Source organism: Pongo abelii, chromosome 7, assembly GCF_028885655.2.
Source record: "Pongo abelii isolate AG06213 chromosome 7, NHGRI_mPonAbe1-v2.0_pri, whole genome shotgun sequence".
NCBI lineage: Eukaryota > Metazoa > Chordata > Mammalia > Primates > Hominidae > Pongo > Pongo abelii.
The window spans coordinates 27,143,682-27,163,473 of record NC_071992.2 but is presented as its reverse complement, the minus strand read 5'-3'; the positions used below and the strand labels follow the sequence as shown (position 1 = coordinate 27,163,473).

Sequence of the window (19,792 nt, the reverse complement as noted above, 5' to 3'; positions counted from 1 at the left end):
TGATTATACTTTGGAACCTTACACAAGTATATAAAATACATATCTGAAGAATTCATATGCATTGAGATAAGTAGTTTTAAAAAGCACAATATAAATTTGTATCAACAGCATCATTCAAAACATATGAACTATAGAAAACTGTTGAAAATGGTTAATTCTAAATTGAGATATATGAATGCAATTAAAAAAAATTTTTTTCCATGAAGAACTCATGTGACTTCGACAACCAGAAAGAGCTGATGGAGCCTGGGATTCAGAAGAAGTGGACTCTAGTTCGGGCCCTGATACTAGTCAGCTCTAGGATCCTGGGAAGTCACTGAACTTTGAACCTCAGTACCTAATCAGAAAGACAGCATTACAACACCTGCTTGTTCTAGTTGCAGAGCCCTTGTGGGGCTCAAAGGAGATGACTGATCTGAAAAGCACTTTGGAAAGTGTAATACACATATTGAAGTTGAAAAGAGGCCCAGAACACTTGGTGAGAAGCCAAGAAGAAAAAAATGTTAGGAAACTGTTTGCACAGTGTGAAAATTTCTGTTTGGTTTTGTACCATCTTGGCAGTCTATTATATCCATCACGTCAACCACAAGCTTTGCTATTCAAATTCCCATACATCACTGAGTTTCTTAATGATAAATGCTCTTAATACAGAATTATAATTACCGATTCATTTCTTATTGCACACCATAGGAAACTTATCTAAAAATTTCAAAATAAAGTAGGAATAATTTGGGGGTAAACAGAAGATAGGAATCTAACTGAGGTTTAACAGATAACAGGGGTTACAAATGACTCATTCTCACCTTGACAGTCTCATACCAACAGGGCTGCTTGACTTGGTAATAGACTACTGATTTGTATTCTGAAATGCCTTCATATCCAGCACCAGGGTGAATTGCTTTCTTCAGATGGAAGGAAAAAATTAGAAGGGAATAATTTTGTTTAGAAAAGTAAGAGGACCCCACATACCATGCACAAGCCCCTCACCCCCAAACACGTCCATACATGCCCTACACTGGCACTGATCGGCTGATTAAGTTTGGGGGATGAAGAACAGAGAAGACTGAATTTCTACCACTTTATTCAAGGGTCTATAATATCAATTTGGTACCAGCTAAGGAACCCAGCACCGCCTAAATATTCTTCTTTCCTGTAACTTGTATTTTCTCTTCCCTCCCCAGGCATGCATCCTCCTCTGATTCTTTCCTCTTCTCTCTCAGGGAACATGACGATGACGAGAAGTTAGGTGACAAATGCAGACGTGCCACTGTTTGCAGAAAAGCATTTCTCTTTTCCTGTCTACTTTCTGTTTTAGGGACTTAGGGTATTGGCACAACATATTCACTCAACTCAGGGCTGCATCTTTTTCTGGTCATGAACCACTGAGCTCAGTAGAACCAGGCCTTGGTGGGGCACTATCAAACGAAATGACCAACCAGGAGAAGGTATCTACGTGAAATGAGCTCATGTGCTCTTACCAACAGCACAAATAAAGCACTCTCATACAGCGGCTCATAGCATTCAGTTTCTCCCTCTCATGCAGAGTACGACTTGACTTAGTAAACTGCCTAGCTGTCTGCTTCCTTAATAGATTATAACATCCATGGCAAGTGATGAAATTGTATTTCATTGTAGCCTCAAACAACTATGCAACAGGACACTCGGTGAGTCAAGTCAATCAAGAGCTTGGTCCTTGGTTACCAAAGCACGTAACTACGGCTCATACGAGAAGAGCTGGAGTTCAGCAGAGGCCATGTAACCTGTGACCACCTCCTGCCTATCCTCTTTGATGTCAGAATCAGGACTCACTTTTTTATGTGGGCAGAAAGCTGGCAGATACCTGTGTTAGATCGCTAGATTTTGTCTTAATTAAAAAAAAAAAAAAGAGGAAAGAAAATGGAAAAGAAAGGAAAATAGAAGAAGGGAAGGGGGAGGGGGAGGGGCAATGGGAGGAGAAGGGAGGTGAGGGGAAGTGGGGGAGGGGAATGGAGAGGAGAGAAGGGAAGGGAGAGGAAAGAAAGAGAAAAAAAAAAGAAAAGAAAGAGGAAAGTAAAGCAAAGCAGGCTGCACATGGCGGCTCATGCCTGTAATCCCAGCACTTTGGGAGGCTGAGGCGGGCAGATCACGAGGTAAGGAGTTCGAGACCAGCCTGGCTAACATAGTGAAACCCCGTTTCTACTAAAAATATAAAAAAATCAGTCGAGCATGGTGGCGGGCACCTGTAATCTCAGCTACTTGGGAGGCTGAGGCAGGAGAATTGCTTGAACCTGGGAGGCAGAGGTTGCAGCAGGCAGAGATTGCGCCACTGCACTCCAGGCTGGGTGACAGTGCAAGACTCCGTCAAAAAAAAAAAAAAAAAAACCCAAGAAGAAAGAAGAAAAGAAAAGCTGCCAGAGCTGGGGGAAATCTGGACTGGAATTCAGGATACTTAGATACCCTCCCAGCTCTGCCACTAACTCCCGTGTTTCCCAGAGTAAATAACTCATCCTTTTAAAGTTTCTTACAGTTTCCTGTTCATTAAAACTAAAGAGCAGGCCAGGTGCGGTGGCTCACACCTGTAATCCCAGCACTTTGGGAGGCCGAGGTGGGCAGATCACGAGGTCAGGAGATCGAGACCATCCTGGCTAACATGGTGAAACCCCATCTCTAATAAAAATACAAAAAAATTAGCCGGGCGTGGTGGTGGGCGCCTGTAGTCCCAGCTACTTGGGAGGCTAAGGCTGGAGAATGGGGTGAACCCGGGAAGCAGAGCTTGCAGTGAGTGGAGATCGCGCCACTGCACTCCAGCCTGGGTGACAGGGCGAGACTCCATCTCAAAAAAACAAACAAACAAAAAAACTAAAGAGCAGTGGTAGCGGATGCCTACCCAAGGGCTCTTCCAGTTTCAGTCTCTGATGAGCACATCTCCTTTGGTTCTTCTCACCCAGGGAAGGAAACATGCTTTCTGATGCTATTCGAGCACCCAGGCCACTTAGCTCAAGCCTAAGAGGAACTGATCAAGCTTGAAAGTGGCTAAATAAGTTGAAAACGATAAATAACATCTGCATTGGAAGCTTACACATAAAATCATTAGTTGCTGGAGCTATTTCTTAGCACAGGAGAAATATAAAAATAAGAGTCCACAAGAGTCTAGATAGCTTCCTTAGTGAAACTGCTCACTGCTAATCACAAATTTAACAGGCTTTATATTTCTTTTCTCAGGAAAAACCAAACCCATCCTGATGCGAAGAAGAATTAAAATACGGCCAAAATTCTATCGTGATTGTAAAGATGGATGTGATGGTAGCAGGATTTCTGGGCCACGCCACGCACCTCCAAGAGCTTGCCCTCCTCATCGTGCACAGACATTGTCACCTCCACATTCTTTGGCGTCTTCTTCTTCCCTTTGTCAAACTCGCCATGGATCAGGGTGACATAAATGTCATTCCGAACATCTCCTGCAACATGACAAGCATGCTGTGAGTGTTGCTGAGAGAAGTCATTCTAAGTTTCAGAACATCAGATGACATAAAAGATAAAGACAATATGAAATGGTCTGGTTTTATACTGAACTACTCATCCAACAAAAGGCTTTCATATGTGTTTGCTGTCTTCAGCTTATCTCATTTTACCTTTCCATGCATACCAAGATGTCTTTGCACTGTAGTTTTGTAGAAAATTAAGTAGTAATTCTTTCTCTATTAAAAATTTCTATCTAATAATAAATACATAGTATATATTGTTAGGTTACAGTGGCAGATGGTTTTTTAATAGTGCCTTGGAGAGTGTGATATTTTGAATACATCTGATAATAATGAAGGCAATTGGCTATTGAGTGCTTATATGCTGTGCCAGGCACTGGTCAAAATGTCTTATATGTATTAATGTAATCAATTATAGACTAACTTGTTAATCTACAGAACAACCTGATGAGGTAGACACTCTTTCTAAAAGCCTATAGAGTATGTTTTTCTTTTCTTTTTTGATACATAATCTTGCTCTGTTGCCCAAGCTGGAGTGTGGTGGTGCAATCTTGGCTCACTGCAACATTGGCCTCTTGGGCTCAAGTGATTCTCTCACCTCAGCCTCCCAAATAGCTGGGATTACAGGCACACATCACCACACCTGGCTAATGTTTTGTATTTTTAGTAGAGAAGGGGTCTCACTACATTGCCCAGACTGGTCTTAAACTCCTGGACTCAAGCAATCTGCCCACCTCAGCCTCCCAAAGTGCTGGGATTACAGGTGTGAGCTGCCGTGCCCAGCCTAGAGTACTTTATATTTCTTTAAATCAGTTTGCTTGATTTTTATCAATGAAAGAGTGCTTTCTGCTGCTCTTTTTTGTTACCCAGCAAAAAAAATTTTCATTAATAAATGTGTGGCCCACATATTGAAGAAAAATATTAAATGTTATTGAGGTACATAAAAGAAACTCGGAATAAATGTAAAGTATATTAAACTCCTAGATGAAAAAAGTATTGAAAAAATGATTCCAACACCTGCACTATATTAAACTGCCTCCCAATGTAAAAAACAAAACCTTTTAACACTGTAAGAAAACAGGAGTGCATATTTAGAGCACTGATCACTTTCATCATTTCCTCAACTGGAAAAAAAAATAAGATACTGCTTACACTTGCTGAGGATGAAGAAAAAGGGGCTTATTCACACAGCACAGTTTGAAATCTTACTTGACACACTCTTTGTCAATGGAGAAATTGAAAATGTGTCAAAAGTCTTAATACAGCAATTCCACTGGTAATATTTGTCTCAAAGTATTAAAAATGTGGGCAATAATTTATCTGTAAGGATATTCATTGCGGTGTTTATAAAAGTGGAAACATGGAAACAGTCTCGATTTCCAAGCACAGGGAATTAGTTGAATAAATTATGGTATAATCACATGATGGGCGTAATATTCATTTTTAAAAGTGCTTGAGCTCCTACTCTGCAGCAGGCATGTGCTGGGTGTCTGGGTGGTGATGGTGAGCCACTCACCAGCCTTGCCCCAACTCAGGTTACAATCTAGTGCCAGAGAGAAGCACCAGTCAAATAATCTGCACAAGTAAACCCACCATTAGCAATGGAGGAATGTGCCAGGCTCTGTGAATGCACAATACCAGGTCCTGACCTCGTCTACAGGGTATGGGAATCTTTCCTTTCAGCTGTTAGCACAGTCAGGGAGAGTGGCCTGTGCAAAGGCCCAGAGGTAGGAGACAACCTGACTGACATCCTCACAGTGAGGGGGTGTCTGGTGTGAGATGAGGCTGTAGAGAAAGAAATAAGCCAGATCCCCCTGAGGCCGGTGGGCAAATTAAGAATTTTTATATTTACCCTCAACATAAATGAAACTCAGTAAGATGTTTTCAGCGAGGGAGGAGTGGGATGAGATCAGGTGTGCTTACAGAATAAAACATTCAGGATGCAGTAAGGAGAAGAGAAAATAAGCAAAGGAAGAGCAGAAACATGAAAACCAGGTAGGAAGCTATGGCAGTTGTCCAGGGAAGAGGCCATCATAGCTCCAACTTGGGTAGTGACAATGCAGATGGAGAGAAGGGAGAGAGAGACTTGAGAGTCCTTTCAAAGGTAATGCTGACAGGTTTTATCTACTAATTTATGTGAGTTGTAAAGGAAAGGGAGATATCAAGGGTGACTTTCTGACTTCTTACTTCTTGCTTGTGCAGTGGATGGATAGGTGGGTGGATGGATGGGTGGGTGGATGGATGGGTGGGTGGGTAGGTGGGTGGAGGGATGGATGGGTGGACAGAGGTTGGGTAGGTGGATGGATGGATGGCTGGCAGAGGTGAGAACAGAGAAAGAGCGTGGACAGAATCACTCCTGTGATGCTGAAGACAGAGTGAAAGCTCCTTGCTAGAGGGCAAGGGGGTACAGGGAAGAGTTTAGGAGGCAACTGGAACCAGTTCACGTGGTGATGGGACAACAGGAAGGAGTTCTGAGCCCAGGGAGTTGGGTCTAGACCTGAATTTCTCAGACCTGACTCACCACCAGATCACCTTGGGAGCTCTGAATCAGTCTCTAGAAATCTGGGAATCTGTATTTTCAAGGAGATCTTCAAGGAGATCTTGATTAGCTGATCCACAGACTAGCACTGGAAACCATTGTTCTAGATGATTTTTTTTTTCTTTTTTGAGATGGAGTCTTACTCTGTTGCCCAGGCTGGAGTGCAGCAGCGTGATCTCACCTCACTACAAACTCCGCCTCCCAGGTTCAAGTGATGCTCCTGCTTCAGCCTTTCAAGTAGCTGGGATTACAGGCATGCGCCACCACTCCCAGCTATTTTTTTTTTTTTTTTTTTTTTTTTTTTTTTGAGACGGAGTCTTGCTCTGTCACCATGCTGGAGTGCAATCTCAGCTTACTGCTGAGCAATTCTCCTGCCTCAGCCTCCTGAGTAACTGGGACTACAGGTACATGTCAACTCGCCCAGCTGATTTTTGTATTTTGAATAGAGATGGGGTTTCACCATGTTGGCCAGGCTGGTCTTGAACTCCTGACCTCAAGTGATCCACCCACCTCAGCTGGGATTACAGCTGGGATTACAGATGTGAGCCATCTCGCCTGGCCCTATTCTAGATGAATTTTAAAACCAATGTAGCCCTTGGCATCCTATGAACCAATCCTATTGACTTAAAAAACAAAACTAAACTAAACTAAATGTTCTTTTACAAGCCAGATTTAAAAGGTAAACTCACCTTATTCAAAGGCCTCAGGAGAAGCCAACCCTGCTGTCACCTTGATCAAAGAATAAACTTCTCTACTTTATTTTTTCAGATTTGTGTCTTGTTGTAGTAGTAAAACAACCTTCAGCTAGAGAATATTACTACTAATTTTTTTTTTCCTTAAGAAGACAAAACATTTTCCCAGAATGTTGATGAATGTATATCAGGGTAAAATAGCTACGTAATGGACAAAATAAGCAAAAAACTATCTTCTTTTATGAGAAAAAGAAAAAAAGCGTGATCTCCATTTTATAACTTTTTTAGTCATTCCTTCCACAAATACTCATTTAAAACCCACTACATGTAGACAATGTGGGCAGCAACAAGTTATCACTGCCCCTTAATTTCTCAAAGGAGAAATAAGATTTTGTATTACTTTAAAATAACCTAATTTTTTTTTTTTTTTGGAGGCAGAGTCTTGCTCTATTGCCCAGGCTGGGTTGCAGTGGTGCGATCATAGCTCACTGAAACCTCTGCCTCTCAGGCTCAAGCGATTCTCCTGCCTCAGCCTCCTGAGTAGCTGGGATTACAGGCACCCGCCACCACGCCCAGCTAATTTTTGTATTTTTGATAGAGACAGGGTTTCACCACGTTGGCCAGGCTGGACTCAAAGTCCTGACCTCATGTGATCTGCCTGCCCCAGCCTCCCAAAGTGCTGGGATTACAGACGTGAGCCGCCATGCCTGGCCTAAAATAACCTGAATTTTTGTGCAATAGGTAAGTTGGTTTTCTAGAATTTTTCTAACATGGTATAGTTGTTTTTCTTTTTTCTCTTTTCTTTTTTTTTTTTTTTTGAGACAGAGTTTCGCTCTTGTTGCCCAGGCTGGAGTGCAGTGGCGCGATCTCGGCTCACTGCAACCTCCACCTTCCGGTTTTGAGCAATTCTCCTGCCTCAGCCTCCCGAGTAGCTGGGACTACAGGCACGTGCCACCACACCCAGCTAATTTTTTGTATTTTTAGTAGAGATGGGGTTTCACCATCTTTGCCAGGATGGTCTCGATCTCTTGACCTCATGATCCGCCCACCTCAGCCTCCCGAAGTGCTGAGATTACAGGCGTGAGCCACCCTGCCCGGCCAAGCCATGGTTGTTTTTCTAGAATTTCTATTAATATCAATTAGTTTATAGCAACATGTATAAAATTTGAGGGACCGATTCCCTTTTCTTAGTATGGAGATTAAAATTAAATGGGTGAAGTCAGCAAATTCCAGAGAACACACACATATGCAGATCACTAGAAAGAAGATGAAACAGGAAAATGCTGACATTCTTGTCACAACAAGAACAGGAAGAGCCAGAGTGCTTTTGGAGCTTCAGAGAATGGAGAGAGTAAGGCGCCCACATGCTGGGGATGTCATAATGAGAAAGGGACACACAAATGAGGCCAATTAGTCCCCTGAACAGAGCACCCTGTGCTATTTGAGAGAGTCTGTATAAAAGAGAAAGAAAATTTGAGTTATGTTTAAAAGCATTATCTTGGGCTTGCACACTGTATATCCAACTTCCGGGAATTTTCTCGGGAAGACAGTCTTAAACATGGAAAAGACTTCATGGTAAGGATAGTCAGAGCAGAGGTTTTTATATTTGTAATAATGACAAATTAGAAAGCACCTAAGTGTTTAAATATTGCAGGTGTCTCTGTTTGTGTCCCAGGTGTCTCAGGACCAATGAATGTAAATAACCAAGTCTTCTGGATCCAAGTTGCCTCCACCGTCCAGTAAGAAATAATCGCTGCACAGGAGGAAGCAAACAGGTGAGCCATGCAAAGTGCTTACCTGGCAGTATGATTTCAGGAAAGCCCATCTTCCGGGCTATTGCTGTTGATCTATCAACCAAGTGTGAAAAATTCTTCTGAACCTGTGTGAGGTCACCGGGCAAGAGCTTCAAGGATACCCAAAGGCCTTAAAAGAAATAAAAGATAAATGTTTAGTTCTTTGTATGATGTATAAAACACACGCATAACTGGTGAGAAGAACATTTGAGTTGTATAGTCACAATCTTACTGTAAAGAAGTAAATTCTCCCCCAGTTGACTTATAATTTTAATGACACTTCCATTAAAATCACAACAGGACCTCTTTGAGAATTTGACAGAGATGTGAACAGATGCTAACTTTGGGGGAAAAAAAGGGTAAAGATAGGCCCTACCAGATACCAGAATATATAGTAAAGCTACAACCATCTGTGATCCTAGTGGTAAAAAATATATATACATGAAACAATGAAATACTGTAGTATATAGCAATTTAATATATGGCTAAAGAGGCATAACAAATCATGAAAAAAATCCAATAATTACATGAATATGCTGGGATTATTTTCTTGCTACTTAAGAAAATTTAATTTCCCATCTTGTATTTTCATTAAAATAAATTCCCAATAATGAATTACATAGAAAAAGAAGGCAGAATGTTAAAAGAAAAAAGAAGTGTATAGCTATTAAACCTCTGAGAACAAATCATTTTTCTTTCTTTTTTTTTTTTTTTTTTTTAGACAAAGTCTCACTTTGTTGCCCAAACTGGAATGCAGTGGCATCATCTCGGCTCACTGAAACTTTTGCCTCCCGAGTTCAAGCAATTCTCATGCCTTAGCCTCCCCAGTAGCTGGGATTACAGGTGTGCACCAACACACTGGCTAATTATTGTTTTTTTCGTGTGTTTTTTTTTAGTAGACATGGGATTTTACCATGTTGGCCAGGCTGGTCTCGAACTCTAACCTCAAGCAATCACCTGCCTCAGCCTCCCAAAGTGTTGGGATTACAGCGTGAGCCACCACGCCGAGCCCTAATAATTTTTAAGTATCAGTTTGCAACATAACCAAGAGTGCAGCAATATAAACACTCACACATAGTAGAAATTTATGGCAAGCGATTTGGCAATATGTATATCTCCAGGTGTAGGCTTATTCCTAGCATGTGACCTAGAAATCCAACTTCTGGGAATTTTCTCGGGGAGACAGTCTTAAACGTGGAAAAGACTTCATGTATATAGATAGTCAGAGCAGAGGTTTTTATATTTGTAATAATGACAAATTAGAAAGCACCTAAATGTTTATCTAAGGGATTCCCTTTCCTTAAATCTAAACCCTGGAATATTATGCAGCATAAAAAATATTTGTGAAGAGCATAAAAACATTTGGAAAGTGCTTGTTTGGCATGAAGTATGGTATCTTGGAAAAAAAAAAAGAAAAAAAGAATGAAAAGTGCTTGTTTTGTTGTTAGGCAGCAAGAATGGAAATGACTTTTTTTCAGTTTTGTTAAAAAAATTATACATGGTAATCTGTTTAGTGTAAGGGTTTTCCACACCAACTGAAATTATACTTAGTTAAAACTCTAAAAAAACAGAAATAGGGCCAGACGCGGTGGCTCACACCTGTGATCCCAGCACTTTGGGAGGCCGAGGCCAGAGGATCACTTAAGGTCAAGAGTTCAAGACCAGCCTGGCTAACATAGTAAAATCCCGTCTCTACTAAAAACACAAAAATTAGCTGGGTGTGGTGACAGGCGCCTGTAATCCCAGCCACTCAGTTGGCTGAGACTGGAGAATCACTGGAACCCAGGAGGTAGAAGTTGCAGTGAGCCAGGATTGCACCACTGCACTCCAGCCCGGGCAACAGAGTGAGACTGTCTCAAAAAAAAAAAAAAACAAAAAAAAAACCAGAAATATATTTAGTTATTTGTTTACAGGTTCTTTATTGATCCCTTGCATGTCTTTCCTATGCAGGATAATTGCAAATATATAAGAAACTAAATATTACGAAAGTAATGTGTTTTCTGATTGCTTCCATTTTGGAAGACAGTTACAGGGTAGTGAAAAAAAAAGTCATTCAGTCTCTGTATTTTTGATACATACAGACTAATTCAGTCTCTGCATTTTTTTTTTTTTTTAAGAGGGAGTCTCACTCTGTTGCCATACTGGAGTGCAGTGGCACAATCTTGGCTCACTGCAACCTCCGACTCCCTGGTTCAAGCAATTCTCCTGCCTCAGCTTCCCGAGTAGCTGGGATTACAGGCACGCATCACCATGCCCAGCTAATTTTTGTACTTTTAGTAGAGACGGGGTTTCACCATGTTGTCCAGGAAGGTCTCGAACTCCTGACCTTGTGATCCACCCGCCTCAGCTTCCCAAAGTGCTGGGACTACAGATGTGAGCCACTGCCCCCGACCCAGTCTCTACATATTTTTGATACAGGAGTTAAGAAATTATTTAGGCAGATAGTGAGGGTAAGGAAATCCTCAGCAAGGTTTTCCTTTTAATGAAAAGCAGTCCCCAAATCATTTTCTTTTCCAACAAAGAACAGCCGGTAAAATCGAGCTGCAGACATAGACAAGCAAGCTGGAAGCTTGCATGGGTGAATGCCAGCAGTTGTGCCAATAGGAAAAGGCTACCTGGAGCTAGGCATGTCCAACATGGCAGGTCCATCTTCCTTTCTCTTTGCCAGCCACGTGTACAGTAAGAAGCAGACAACATGGCACCAGCCAGGTGGAAAGCCCATTTGTGTAAGATTAGGGTGGAGTGACCAGTCTTCCCTGCATGCTATGTAAATGTCACATCTAGTCTAACCAATCTGCGGGCCCTACATAAATCAGACACCACCTCCTCAAGCCTGCCTATAAAATCTGGGAGGCCCTATCTCTCACAAGAGAGAGAGCTATTCTCCTTTCTCTTTCTTTTGCCTGTTAAACCTCCACTCCTTAACTCACTCTTTGTGTGTGTCCATGTCCTTAATTTTCTTGGCATGGGACAACAAACCTGGGGTATTACCCCAGACAACAATGCCGCTTCATTTTTTTAAACTAATTTTATAAGCTCTGCAAACATAAGGCCTTAAAAAGTTGGTTAAAGCTCAGAGTGGTTCCTCTCCATGGAAATCTTCAGTAACTAAAGGTGAAAGATTTATAAAATATTAAGGAAAATCAAAGCATTCAATCTTTGAAATTATACAAATATGGTCACCAAATTGGTATTTGAGTCTTAAAATTGCTTTCCCTCATTTGATTCAAAATGCAATTTCAATAAGCAGAACTTCTCTTAGTTCAAACTCTATCAACAGAACATGATATGGAGATACCAAAAACTAAAATTTTTACATTATTTTATATTAATACATATTCATCTGTATTACTTTGGTTCCTTCCTCTCAATTTTAAAAAATGTGATGGGATAAACTTATTCAGAATAGAGCATAATTATTATCCAGGGTCGACATTGGGAACGAAGGGTAGACAAAAACGTGGAGGCCGGGGACGGTGGCTCATACCTATAGTTCCAGGGATTTGGGAGGCCAAGGTGGGAGGATCACTTGAGGCCAGAAGTTGAGACCAGCCTGGGCAATATAGTGAGACCCCCATCTCTACAAAAAATTTAAAAATTGGCTGAGCATGGTGGTACATGTCTGTAGTCCCAACTACTTGGGAGGCTGAGGTAGGAGGATTGCTTGAGCCCAGGAAGTGGAGGCTGCAGTGAGCCAAGACCATGCAATTGCACTCCAGCCTGGGTGACAACATGAAACAGTCTCAAAAATAAATAAATAAATAAATGAATAAAGAGTAAAGACTCATGGGATAAAAATTTGTTCCACAGAATTTACAAAACACAACTGTGATCAAATCACTGCTGGGTGCATCTCAATGCAGTTCAGTATTAAAAGCCTGTGGTAGGAAGCTGAGGGGGACGGTCCCCAGCAGAGGCTGTTTTGTATCAGAGAAAGATAATAAAGGGCGGGAGTCCAAGGACCCAGCTGTGAATGTCCCCCACCCTCAGCAGAGTCCCTCCCAGCTCTGGCACTGGACTGTACCTTGCCCTTTGTGATTCACTTCCTTTGCTGCAATCACTTTATTCAAGACTGAAGTGAGTGGTTCATTCTCCCCAATCATGTGTGATGTTATCAAAGGTGACATGATGAGCTGCCTCTGGCGGATGTAGGTTTCCATTGCAATTCTTGGGAAAGAGAAATAGGAGGTAAGGTGGGAGGGGGAGAAAGGAAGTCTCTGCAGCACAACTTCAGATAATGGTGAGTCGTATGGGAATAATTTGGAGATATCAACACTAAGTACCCCTATCTTTCTATCTTTCCTTTATTTTTCCATTTTGTGTCTATGTTAAATACTAAATTCACCTTGGAAATGACTTGAGGCAAAGAGGGAGGAAAAAAACCCAAGAGTACACAAAACTGGTGACCTACGGTTAGCAACTAAAATCAGAGGCAACGCTCCACGCTCTTTCAGAGGCAGAAGAGGCTGCTGCAATAGAATTGAAGACAGAGCACCCACGGAAGGGGCAGGAGCCCCCAGGTCTACTTCTGCTTGATAGTGAGCTCTGCAAGAGGCTCCCTTTGGACCTCAGTTTCTCCATCTGTAAGAGATGGGCTGGGATCGCATGCCTGTTAAGGCTCCTGTCTAGTGTCAACCCGCTATGTATGAGCACGGTGTATATGCCTGGTGTCTGGTAGATGTTCTCAGATTTCCATGTGATGACAAGCTAGATCTTGGCGTGGGTGCTGCCAAACAAGCTCCACTTGAGTGACCTTATCAGGCCGCGTCTCATAAAGGGCGATCAAAGAACCAAACCCAGCCCCCATTCTACTGAAGGCAGAAGCACTATCAGCAACTGCACATCGGCCTGGTGCAGTACAATAGTCTCCTGTCTCCTCTGTCTGCTGCATGTAGGCCAGTTTTCTCCGCAGGGTTCCCTGTACCCTGTCAATAAAACACACTGCAATATGTGACTGGCAAATGGGATTGCTATAGTCTTCAGCTCCTGTTTTTTACAAATGACTCTCTCTAAATGGACTTGCAGAATACCCATACAACACTCTCCTAGTGGAAAACACCGTAAAGTTTTTGAAGTAGGTTATGGCAGTGCTTGCCATAAATCTTAGGCATTCAATGCCAGAGGCTGCAGTCTGCATTGTAAATACTTCACTGCCGCTGTTGGCTGCACAGTGAGCATTAATGCAATTAAGGCAGGGTTCATCGGGGACTCAAAGCGCGGATTATACAGTGGGACAATCTCAGGACTAAGTACTGTGATACGGTTGCTGGAGGAAAGCTGGTTCAGAAATTAAGCAGGAGGCACATCACCACCAGCAAATATATAGATGGCTGTTTCAGACACGTTTCATATCCATGAAGGCCACTCCTATCATGTACATATAATCTTAAATACAAATATAACACATTCATAGTACTATAATATATATGGTACAACGTTTATATTTATTATTATATGTATATTTATATTTATTCAATATACAGTCATATTCCTAACAATGTTTCTGTCAATGACAGACTGCATAGATGACCATGGTCCCATAAGATTATAACGGAGCTGGCCAGGCATGATGGCTCACACCTGTAATCCCAGCACTTTGGGAGGCCAAGGCAGGTGGATCACCTGAGGTCAGGAGTTTGACACAAGCCTGACCAACATGGTGAAACCCCGTCTCTACTAAAAATAGAAAAATTAGCTGGGTGTAATGGCATGCACCTGTAATCTCAGCTACTCAGGAGGCTGAGGCAGGAGAATTGCTTGAACCCAGGAGGTGAGGTTGCAGTGAGCGGAGATCACACCACTGCATTCCAGCCTGGGCAACAAGAGCGAATCTCCGTCTCAAAAAAAAAAAAGATTATTAACAGAGCTGAAACATTCCTATTGCCTAGTGATGTTATAGCTGTTTTAACATAGTAGCATGCTGGACAGGTTTATAGTCTAGGAGCAATAGGCTATACCACACAGCGTAGGTGTGTAGTAGTCCATATATTCTGGGTTTGTGTAAGTGCACTCTATGTTGTCTACACAATGACAAGAGAGCCTAGTGACATGTTTCTCAGAACGTATCCCTGCCATTAACTGATGCATGATTGTATTTTATTTAGCATATTTATAAATGTAATTAACAAATTAACATTGTATTATATTCAACATATTTATTTATTTATTTATTTATTTATTTATTTATTTATTTTTGAGACAGAGTCTCGCTCTGTCGCCCAGGCTGGAGTGCAGTGGCGCGATCTTGACTCATTGCAAGCTCCGCCTTCCAGGTTCATGCCATTCTCCTGCCTCAGCCTCCCGAGTAGCTGGGACTACAGGCGCCTGCCACTGTGCCCAGCTAATTTTTTGTATTTTTCGTAGAAACAGGGTTTTCACCGTGGTCTCGATCTCCTGACCTCGTGATCTGCCCACCTCAGCCTCCCAAAGTGCTGGGATTACAGGCGTAAGCCACCGCGCCCGGCCCTAAATTCAACATGTTTATTAAATATACTTAAACATATTTATATATTATACAATATATATTTATATAGGTATGTGCATACAGTGTTTTATATTATGCACAAAACAGGAGCAGCATTCATGGAGATGAAAGTTATCACATAATTAACTTTAGCACTGTGCTACATAAAATATTTGTCTCATCTTGGAAGGTCAGTATATAGGCGGTAGCATACAAAGTAAGTGCATTTTATTTTTTAACTATTTTATTTATCTGTTTTTACTTTATATTTTATTTTATCTGAGACAGGGTATGGCTCTGTCACCCAGGATGGAGTGCAATGGCCACATTTTAAAAAATAATTCATAGCAGCCTCTGTATAAAAGAGACAAGTACTACTCAGCATGGGCTATTTGCACTATTATGTTTAGAAACTGGTCCAAAGGTGTGGACTTAACATTGAAAGATTAAAATTTTTATATTTTATATATTACATATAATACATATTTTTTGCATAAAAAACAGACAACAGGAAAACAAAAACAGGAGCAAAATCACCAAGAGTTACATCAACGGAAATAATCACTGTTAATCATGGAGTACATTTTTTGAAATATCTAAATTTTAAGGCTTTTAATGCATTGTAACAATTCATATTCTCTATAAGTAATGTATGTCTCCTTGTATCTACCCAAACACTAACGTGTGGTCAAGATAAAAACTAAACCTTGATGTTTCCATTTGCATTTCACTCATCCTCAATAAATGTACAACACCATTTCTGTGTGTGCGTGTATTCCCTTCGTGTCCTTATTAATTTCTATTAATTCTTTATATATTACAAATACTCATCCTTTCTCATACACACTGCAAAGATTGTATTGATTTTTTTCTATGTATTAAGTTCTTTACAATTTTTGGGTGGTTAAACCTATCAATTTTTCTTTTTTTGGCTGAATCTTTAAAACGGCCTCCCTCCCATTACTACCACTTAAAACTTCTATTTTCTTGTTAATATTTTAAGATTCTAGCTCTTACAGTTGTATGTTTAATCATCTAAGATTTACACTGGCATAAGTTGTGAGACTGGAATCTAACTTAGGGATCTTAAATGGCTAGCTAACTTTCTCCAAAAATCCTTTTTTTTGCATAATGTATCTTTCTCCACTAATTTGTGATATCATTTGTAAAAAACGATATATTAACTCAAATATATGATTCTGGCTGGTTTGTGGAATTAGTTTGTTCTACTTGTCTGCAGTGGCAGCTGCAAGTGAGCTGAGATGATGCCCTCTGACTGGCACGATGGCCCCTGATGGGAGTTGGTCCTGACAATGTTCTTGGCCTCCGCTAGGCCTCCACTGCCTGTGCAGGTGCTGGAGCAGGTCATGACGTTCTACACCTGCACTTCTTCAGAGTGACACGGCTTGAATCTGCTCTCAACAGCTCCTCAATGGCCTACCCATGGCTCCAGCTCCTGCAGCTCAACATGGAGGGCCTTAGTAAAGCTCTGCAAGGATCCTTTCACATGCTCCCAGGCTGGCTTTCCCCCGACACGCAGGAACACTGGCCCATGGGTGGGTCAGCCCTTCACTCTCTCATCTCCTAAACCCTCGCTACAGACAGTGTGGCCCTCAGACCAGCTACATCAGCATCACCTGGGAGCTTCTCAGAGTCAGAACTCCCCTGCAGCCTAACAAGCTGCCCTGATTCATATGCATGATGCAGTCTGAGAAGCCCTACGCTAGCCCACGTGATTCCGTGTCTTCATGATGCCTGTTTCATGCAATAGACTGCACATATACTTTGGCATTGCTGACACAAGGACGGCACCCTCTCTGCATTCCAGGGCAGACAGATATGTGCCCTTTTATATTCCTTTGATCCTTTCTACAGAATCAGGAAAGTTCAGTTTACTCTCTTCAATGGGAGTCCAACATCAAGGACTTTGAATAAAGTCTTCTGTTCAGCTCCTATCTGACAATCTTGCAGCTTGGAATCTTTCCTTCTCTGAGAAAATGGTTTCTAGCACCTGTTTCTGTGTTAACAGACAATTGAATGGCTAATCCAGGTCTCAAGTCACCTGGGACACATGCCAAAGTACTTACTGCTGAAAGGGAATAAAATGCTGCTTTTCTTCATCATCCACCTTCCCATGTATGATATCAGTAATATCCATCACTAGGAAAAAGATAAACTTCATTAAAGAAACTAATTGCTTCATGCCTCAGTAAGTTACTATGGAAAAGGACAGTATCAGCAAACATAAAACACTGCAGGAAGAAAGTACCAAGCAGGGACTTTTTTTTTATTTCTTTGCCAATGGTGATTCCCAGTGTACCTAGCCCAACAAAAAAGTGACTCATGAGGTGCTAAGGAAGGGGTCTGGGTTTTACTGGATCAATTTTGCAGACTACCCACTTTAAAAACTCTAGAAGATTGAGTTGCTAAATTCTTTTGCTTTTTTTTAAAAGACAGTCTTGCTCTTTTGCCCAGGTTGGAGTGCAGTGGCACAATCTTGGCTCATTGCAACCTCCACCTCTCCTGTTCAAGCAATTCCCCTGCCTCAGCCTCCCAAGTAGCTGGGACTACTACAGCACATGCCACCACGCTTGGCTAACTTTTGTATTTTTTTAGTATAGACAGAGTTTCACCATGTTGGCCAGGGTGGTCTTGAGCTCCTGACCTCAGGTGATCCACCCGCCTCAGCCTCCCAAAGTGCTGGGATTACAGGGATGAGCCATCGTGCCCTGCCCGAGTTGCTAAATTCTTGAGAAATTTAACATCAGGTTACTTTTTAGTAAGTCTGGAACCAAAGGTCCAGGAGCAGAATTATGACATTTCCTTGATCGTTTTCAATCTATAAGCAACCAAAATGTCAATGTAAGGTCCAAAATGTATTTCCTCAATTGAACAAACTACAGAGGAAGATGCTGGGCGTTTTGGCAGGTTCTGGGGTTTGATGTAAGCCAAGGAGCATCTCTGAAAGCATTTAGAAACAAACACAACATTGTCTTCGAAGAGTAAATTTCCTAGACCGGCAAACTACTTCCCAGCGAGTATTTTATTCCACTAAAATCAATACGCAGACCCACACAGGGAGGATTCCAATAGTCACAACTTAGGTTCTACTGTGTATAAGACACAGCATTGGGCACTAAGGGGGAAAGAAAGGAGCATGGGCTAGGTGAGGACACAGAACCCACACAAAGAAAACTGGCAGTAACAGGCAGTAAATGCGTGTCTGATACTGACAATGACAACGTGATCCATCTCTTACTATCTCTGGGCCTTCTTCCCACCTTTCTTCCTCCTTTCCTCCTTCTCTTCCTCTCTCTATTTTCAAAATTGTGGTAAAACACACATAACATAAAATGTACCATCTTGCCCATTTTAAAGTATTCAGTTCAGTGGCATTAAGTGTATTCCCATTGTTGTGCAACCATCATCACCTTCCATCTCTAGAACTTTCTCATCTTCCCAAATGGAAACTCCGTACCCATTAAACACTAACTCCCCATTCCCCCTCTCCAGCCCCTGACACCATTCTACACTGTCTCTGTGAATTTGACTACTCTAGGTGCCTCATATAGGTGGGATCATACAATATTTGTCCTTTTGTGTCTTGCTTATTTACTTAGTGTAAAGTCCTCAAGGTTCATCCACGCTGTGTGTAGCATGAGTCAAAATTCCCGTCCTGTTTAAGGTGAGTAATATTCCATTGTGCGTACACACCACAGTTTCTTAGTCCATTGATGCACTGATGGATACCTAGGTTACTTCCACCTTTTGCCTATTGTGAATAATACTGCTACAAACATGGATGCACAAGTATCTCCCCCAGACCTTGCTTTTGATTGTTTTGAAGCAGGGCAGCTGGATCATTTGCTAGTACCATGTTTAATTTTTTGAGAAATCGCCATGCTATTTTCCACAGCACTGCAGTATTTCACATTTGTCTCTGGGTCTCTCTTGTACCTGCCACTCCAAAAGGTCTTCGGAGTCCACAGGTGTGCTTCTTGCCTTCCTTCAGCTCCATGTGGCCCACGCGGACGATCTGGCACACCAGGCTGACGCGGGGCCGGATGAGGTCCATGCTGCTGAGGTCCTAAAGGGGCAGAGAAAGTGTGAGAGGAGGTGGGGCTGGGCCACTGTGTCACCTGTGTCTCTTTTTTCTTTACCCTCTACAACAAAATCCTGTTCCAACCTTATTTCTCAATGCTGAAATATCAGAACGACTCTCTTCTTCCCCATCTCCATCCAAGAGCTATTATGGCATCAGAGAACATGACTTTGTGCTTGTAAACAAGTGCTTTTTTGTTCCCCAGTTCCTGCTTCAAATTTACAAATCAGATCACAGTCCGTTGGAAGTCTCCAGTTCATCAGCTTAAGCAGGGTATTGAAAAATCAGCGCCCTCATCATTGCGACTATATATCCTTCTTGGAAGTATCTCAGCACAGGATGCATTTCAGTATCAAATGAAGTAAAAACTTGTGTAACACTGACATTTATTGGGTATACACACAAGTCTGTGACATTTCATTTCCTCTTCAAAACAAGCCCGTGAGGCAACTATGAGACAGGCACTGCTTTATGGGACTATTCACCTGATTTATGAGAGGTCTCCATTGAGAGCTTATCAGTGTATACTGAATCATGACAGATGTGTCAATGAAATACCTATTTCTCTTGTAGCTAGGGTTCTACATTTGTCTGTATTCTTTTTTTTTTTTTTTTTTTTTTTTTGACAAGGTCTCCCTATGTTATCCAGGCTGGCCTTGGCCTTGAACGTCTAGACTCAAGGGATCCAGCCTCCTCGGCCTCCCAAAGTGCTGGGATTACAGACATGAGCCACTGCGCCCAG

General features: G+C 41.8%; 1 protein-coding gene and 1 non-coding gene across 5 annotated transcripts in view; both read right to left on the bottom strand.

Moving 5' to 3' along the window:
* DOCK5 (dedicator of cytokinesis 5) overlaps nt 1–19,792 on the bottom strand; it is a 243,927-nt gene that overhangs the window by 104,027 nt on the left and 120,108 nt on the right. For all 4 annotated transcript variants that reach the window (XR_002915986.3, XM_024250911.3, XM_024250913.3 and 1 more), the window contains exons 10-15: nt 18,906–19,035; nt 17,036–17,108; nt 12,510–12,652; nt 8,490–8,615; nt 3,313–3,437; nt 804–902 (exon numbers count right to left, since the gene is read on the bottom strand). Coding sequence is in view for 3 of the 4 variants with exons in the window: in XM_024250911.3 (XP_024106679.3) it covers nt 804–902; nt 3,313–3,437; nt 8,490–8,615; nt 12,510–12,652; nt 17,036–17,108; nt 18,906–19,035 (696 nt within the window). In the remaining variant the exon portion in view is untranslated. The remainder of the gene's footprint in view (nt 1–803; nt 903–3,312; nt 3,438–8,489; nt 8,616–12,509; nt 12,653–17,035; nt 17,109–18,905; nt 19,036–19,792) is intronic.
* LOC112134860 (U5 spliceosomal RNA) lies at nt 11,520–11,637 on the bottom strand. The gene has a single exon (XR_002916192.1). It is a non-coding gene; the product is annotated as a U5 spliceosomal RNA (small nuclear RNA).